Source organism: Myotis lucifugus, unplaced genomic scaffold, assembly GCF_000147115.1.
Source record: "Myotis lucifugus unplaced genomic scaffold, Myoluc2.0 scaffold_1074, whole genome shotgun sequence".
NCBI classification, from domain to species: domain Eukaryota; kingdom Metazoa; phylum Chordata; class Mammalia; order Chiroptera; family Vespertilionidae; genus Myotis; species Myotis lucifugus.
Genome location: NW_005872122.1, coordinates 10,674 through 16,990, shown reverse-complemented (window position 1 = coordinate 16,990; position 6,317 = coordinate 10,674). Strand labels below are relative to the sequence as shown.

The 6,317-nt window shown below is 45.4% G+C and overlaps 1 protein-coding gene across 3 annotated transcripts in view; it reads right to left on the bottom strand.

Annotated features, from left to right (window-relative positions):
- CPSF7 (cleavage and polyadenylation specific factor 7) overlaps window positions 1-6,218 on the bottom strand; it is a 23,764-nt gene extending 17,546 nt beyond the window's left edge. For all 3 annotated transcript variants that reach the window (XM_014449227.2, XM_023747951.1, XM_014449226.2), the window contains exon 1: window positions 6,096-6,218. In XM_014449227.2, the coding sequence (XP_014304713.1) occupies window positions 6,096-6,149 (54 nt within the window). In that variant the 5' untranslated portion in view covers window positions 6,150-6,218. The remainder of the gene's footprint in view (window positions 1-6,095) is intronic.
- Between the last annotated feature and the right edge of the window lie 99 nt (window positions 6,219-6,317).

The following is a 6,317-nucleotide window of genomic DNA, read 5'->3' as shown; positions in this document are numbered from 1 at the left end:
TAGTAACAAAGAAACAGAATTCCCGGAGGATGAGGCCCAGAAATCAGGATTTTAAAAAGATTCCCAGGTGATTCTAATGTGCAGCCAAGGTCGAGAACCACTGGTATAGACCTGTAGTCGGCAAACTGCGGCTTGTGAGCCAAATTCGGCTCTTTGGCCCCTTGAGTGTGGCTCTTCCTAAGCCTAGGAGCACCCTAATTAAGTTAATAACAATGTACCTACCTATATAGTTTAAGTTTAAAAATTTGGCTCTCAAAAGAAATTTCAATGGTTGTACTGTTGATATTTGGCTCTGAAATACCAAGTTTGCCGACCACTGGTCTAGACGAATGTCTGTGTGCCCGCCCCGTGCAGATGCTGAAACCCTGCTCCGCAGTGGGATGGTATCAGGAGGGGGCCTCTGGGAGGGGAATTAGGGTTAGACGAGGTCTTGAGGGCGAAGCCTTCATGGATGAGGTTAGGGCCGTAAGAGTCAGTGAGAGACTGTTCACTCTGCTCTTCGTACTGTGAGAATTCAGAGACCGCCGTCTACAACCCAGAAGCGGGCCCACCAGAACCCGCACCTGCCTTTGGCCTTCTGGCCTCCAGAGCAGTGAGAAATAAATCTCTGTTGTTCACAGCACCCTGTTTTATTATTTTGTTATGGAAGTCCAAGCTGACTAACACTATACACCCCAAACCCTAAAACCACAAGAACTATCAAGGGATCTTAATGTTCCAGATTTTGCAATGTCATTAACTCAGATCTTTTTTAAAGGATCAGAGAAGTACTTTTCCAGCGAACACTCTAACATTCAAACAGTGCTGAAGATTAAGCTGCCAAAATGACAGAGACAAGAGTTCGAAGTGTTTTACGGAAGCCACAGCTCATTCATGCCATTGCTGCCTTTTAAAAAAGGGAATAAAGGAAAAACCTACATTAGGTAACTTGTCTAGTTCCCTGAAGAGTCATTTCCTGTCTAAAGAACTCGGGACAGGACGCTCCAATGACTGTCTCTCTTCAATATCAACACAAGAACTGCTGATTCTGAAGTGAGACTAGAGAGGTGAGACTCACTACAAAAATCATTTTTTAAAAATATGTTTTGCCGAAACCGGTTTGGCTCAGTGGATAGAGCGTCGGCCTTCGGACTGAAAGGTCCCAGGTTCGATTCCGGTCAAGGGCATGTACCTGGGTTGCGGGCACATCCCCAGTAGGAGGTGTGCAGGAGGCGGCTTATCGATGTTTCTCTCTCATCGATGTTTCTAACTCTCTATCTCTCTCCCTTCCTCTCTGTGAAAAATCAATAAAATATATTTTTAAAAAAATATGTTTTTATTGCTTTAGATTGAGAGGAAGGGAGAGGTAAAGACAGAAAGAAACATCAATGAAAAATCATTGACTGGCTGCCTCCTGCATGCTCCCCAGTAGGGATCGAGCCCACAACCCAGGCACTGACCAGGAATCCAACCGGTGACCTCTTGACACTCAACCTGAGCCACACTGGCCGTGCACAGAATTCACTCAGGCCTACATACCATCACACTTTTGGAAACAATCTTTGATTTTCTCAGCTCATCTGAAGTGCAATGGAAACATGCACACCGAGATAATAGTGCTTTGCTAGCAAAGGGGAAAGGCTCCTACTTCCGGAGGCATGTCAATGATTTCGAAGATCACAAATACTTTAAGGCAGCGGTCGCCAACCTTTCGGACCTCACCGACCACCGGTTGGCGACCGCTGCCCTAAGAAACCCCACAGGGGAGGAGTTTAAACCTTGTAAAAATGTCAGAAAGAGAATGGCAAGAGAAACTTTTTAGGGGCAGCTTAAAGGCAAGAGAAGGACTCAGTCAGACAAGCACTGGAAGACTGTTCTAGGCAAACCAGTAAATAAGGATCTTGCATAGAAATGGTGTGCGTGGAAAACAGAGAAGCTAACACTGCCGAGTGCAGGTGGGTAATAGACCGAATAAAGCAGACAAAGCTGGGGCTAAGCTGACAAGTATTTTGTGTAAATATTTCATAGACCTTATGTTTCGAACTATCCCAACTCTAAATAAGTCACTTATTTGTTCATGTACCAGCTACGGTGATTTACCCTTGTGGTTACAGGTAGAGAAAGCACTCGATCCTCTCCCATGATCTTATCCTTGGAGAGCACAACCTCATACTAGGCTGCTTTTTTTTAAATCAAGGATTTTGAAATGCAGCTTAAAACACACCATCTTGGATAGTCAGTGGAATCCAGTTGGAATTCCTCCCATGTAGTACTCGTGATTGAGATGTGTGTCTAAAAGCTGTAATACAAAAATTACCACTGATAACTGGATGGCAAACTAACATGCAGACTTGGGTAGCTCAGGGGCACACGCGTGGCCAGGATGTTGCCATGCTGTAAGCCTCGGCAAACCAGTCCCGGCAGGCCCTGCTGCACGGGCCCCCTCACCACCGCACCAAACACAAAAGGCTGCAACAAGTCAAAGTTGTCACAAGATTGACATGGTTTCTCTGGGCCACAGAGCTTCGGTTCAAAGAGGGTGATGGGAACTGTTCCCATGCACAAGGAAGGCCTATTGAGGATTGTGTTGAAGTAGTTTTACTGAAGAAACAAGGTATCAATTTGTATTTGGATTTAAATCTGTTAGTGACATCAATTCATTCTACTTCTTCGGTTGGTAAAACAAAAAACAGATAATGACCTGAAGTTTTTCTGGTTACCAAATAAGTGGATGATTTATGCAGTGATGCATTAGGTTAAGGCAAAACCTAATTCTACAAATTAACAATAAAATTTTTACTTAAAAAAAAAAAAAAGATAAACAAGCCTGGCCAGTGTGGCTCCGTGGTTGAGCTATGAATCAGAAGGTTATAGTTCGATTCCCGGTCAGGGCCCAAGCCCAGGTTGTGGGCTCGATCCCCAGTGTGGGGCATGCAGGAGGCAGCCGATCAATGATTCTCACCATTGATGTTTCTATCTCTCTCTCCCTCTCCCTTCTTCTATGAAATCAACTAAAATATATTTAAAAAAAAAAATTTTTTTTTTACTTAAAAAGGCAGTATTTAATACTGAATGACTATCTCACAGAACTGTGATTGTCTCATAAAGCTTCTTGGTTAACAAGAGAACTAGCAGAATTTTAAATTTAAATAATAATTCCGCAACTGCATGCTCACCTCCAGCCCCTTTCCTTGATATCTGAGGGAAGGGAAGTAATAAGCCCAGGATTTATTTTTCTCAAAGTGACCTACTTGATAGCATTGCTTCTTTTCATTGTAACCAAAGCTACAAATTCAGGTTTTATAATGACCATCTCCACAGCTCTCACCTCACAGCCTCCTTCCCATCACTCTCCGTTCCCCTCAACCACCACAAACACCTTCTGAGCACATGGATGCTGCTTCCCTGTGACCTCACTCGTCCCAGCACAGGGCCTCGCGAATAGAAGCAGCTCAACACACACTTGCTGATGGGAGTTCAGAAGAGAACTGGGCAGACTGTGCAAGGCGCCTGCCTGTCCTGCACAAGGAACGGAGACAAGACACACAGCAGAGAGGCAGCTCTAGCTGCTGTCCGGAGCTCCTCCCCCTGCCCAGAGAGGAACTGTGGGTCTCAAGACTCCCTATGAAGCAGGAGGAAAGCCGCTGTAAGAGGCTTTTTGCAGCACATGTAAGAGATCAGGGTCAACACCGTAGGGTCCCATCTAGGAAATGCATTTTCCCTGGGAAACCAAGTACACGTGATGGAATTTTTGCGCATGGGTCAGTTTGGGGTGAATCAAGAACATTCTTAAAACACTCTAAAGCACTATCTGCACTAAAGGCCTTCAGTCTAAGCCTGCTTCTAACAATCCAGCCAGACAGAGCTTTTCCTCTTTAGCAGCCTCCAAATAACACTAAAACCATTTTTGCCAAAAATTAACTCACTGATGGGGGTAAAAAGCACTCCTCCCAAGACATTAAAAATCTACACTTTCTTCAACTTGCTGCGCATCAAATATTGTCTGTTTGGTATAAATGTCTACTAGATCCCACACACCATCTTTGGCTTATCAGACTCATAAAAAACTCCTTTTAGTAAGAGGTCGGAGGACACAGATTGTTGAGGCCAAGGACTTCTACTCTGACAAAGCAGTGACCTCTGGACAAGGCCTGTGTCTTGTCTCTGACCTACAACTTACACTGTTTAGGAAATCTGAAATTTCGCTTTCTTAGGCCAACGGTGGCTAGACCTATGGTCAAGGACCCCCTCCTGCCCCTTTCCCAAAGCAGCGCTGTTACCCACCCTCAGAAGGGAGCCAACTCCACCCAGGGAGTCTTCTTTTCTTTCTATCAAGTATTTAAAAAACAAACCATAACTTGTTAAAAGGTAGTAAAAGTCTGACTCAAAGTAGCATGGAAAACTCAGGAAAGCAGTGGTTTGTAACCTACTTATTATACTAAACCTTTCTTTTTATCCATAGTATTGGACTTGTTTGAAATTAACATTTTTTTCATGTACTTAAGTCAATCAACAGCCACATGTAGACGCATCCAGTTTACCTGAGGAGACACCAGAAAACGACTATTAAAAAAGTATAACTAGTGCCTGGCTGGCGTGGCTCAGTGGTTGAGCCTCGACCTATGAACCAGGAAGTCATGGTTTGATGCCCAGTCGTGGCACAATCCCCAGGTTGCAGGCTTGACCTCCAATGGGGGGTGTGCAGGAGGCAGCCAATCATTGATTCTCTCTCTTCATTGATGTTTCTCTCTCTCCCCCTCTCTGAAATCAATAAAATTATATTAAAAAAAGAAAAGTATAACTGGTGCCTGGCTTGTGTGGCTCAGTTGGTTGAGCATCATCCCATGTACCAGGAGGTCAGTGGTTCAATTCCTGGTGAGGGCACATCCGGTTGCGGGCTCAATTGCACACGTGTACGTGTGTGTGTGTGTGTGTTTGCAGGAGGCAGCTGATCGATGTTTCTCTCTCTCCCCTCTCCCTTCCTTTCTCCCTAAAATCAATAAAAAAACATGTTTTAAAAAAGGTATAACTGGTGAACCTGTACAATGGGTACAAGGTCATTACATTCTTACTTTGTGTTTTAAAATCTCTATGTTAAAAAGGCGTAATACTTTAAAAAGGTTTTTAAATGTAAATTTATGCCAAGTGGAAAAAACCCCAGCATGTATTTCAACCTCTTCGGTTGCCTCATATCCAAGCCAGAGTCCAAGCAGCACACTTTCCTTCTCTAGCTGGTTTTTACCCTTTCTCCAAGCCCTAATGTGCACCCGTAAAACCATGCCAATGGGAAGGACCAGCTTACTCAAGTAGAATGGTGCTGAAACAATCCAGGCAAGACACGAAGTTTTAAACAGAGACTTTGCAACATTCTTGGGATGTGACCTCAAGAGCTCAGAATCCAATTATAAATATGAGATTATCGTTTCAAGGAAAGTCATTGTATAATGTTCCTTGAGGTAACATAAAAGCACCAATAAATCCAACTCAGGTATGCAGGTGGGTCTACACTAGCTTTTTAACTGTTGGTCCCAAACCTTTGCCTCTCCCCTAAGCTCCCAAACAATTCCATTCAGCAATAAAACGTACTACACCAAAACGCCTCCCTAAGACTGGAGTCAAGCTAGTTACAGACTAAAACAATCTGAATGGAGCGGAAATGAAATGTTAGAGTATCTCTATGCCGTGCCTTTGCGCTGCCTTATGGGAGAGAGGGGGCACGAACCACTATTTCCCTGCTGCAGCCTGAGACCATCACAAAGGAACAGACAGCAGCACTGTCCTGCGAACGCGCTGAGAGCGCGATGCTGGTTTCAAGTGTGGTTCGGCTTTGAGACAACAGACACCCAACTGGCTCCTGGGGCAGCACATTCCACAGGTTGATGCACACACCACTCCATTAAACCTGATTTTTATTTGCTCTTAAAGCAAAGCCTTTCTAATTAAGCCTGAGGATGAACCTAACATACCGGACGGTCGGAAGACTGGAAGGTCGGTGCTACGGGGACCCGGCACAGGCGTGTGCAGGCGGCAAACCCCCAAGGACCGGCATAACTTGGAGCCACTGCAAGTGGCTGGAGGTGGTTCCCGGCCGACCCAGGCTCCCCACGACCCCTCACCTGATTGAACTCCTCGTCGGCGTAGATGTCAATCAGGTCCACTCCTTCGGACATGGCTCCGGAAGGCAGATCGCGAGCCCGGGACACGGACAAAGTAAGGAAGACGCCACTGCGATATCCAGAAAGAGGCAGAAAGAGGCAAGGGTTAGCGGTCCCGGGGTGGACGGAGGGCGATGGGTGGCCAACCTCCCGTCTTCCAGAGACGCAGCCTTCTGGGCACCC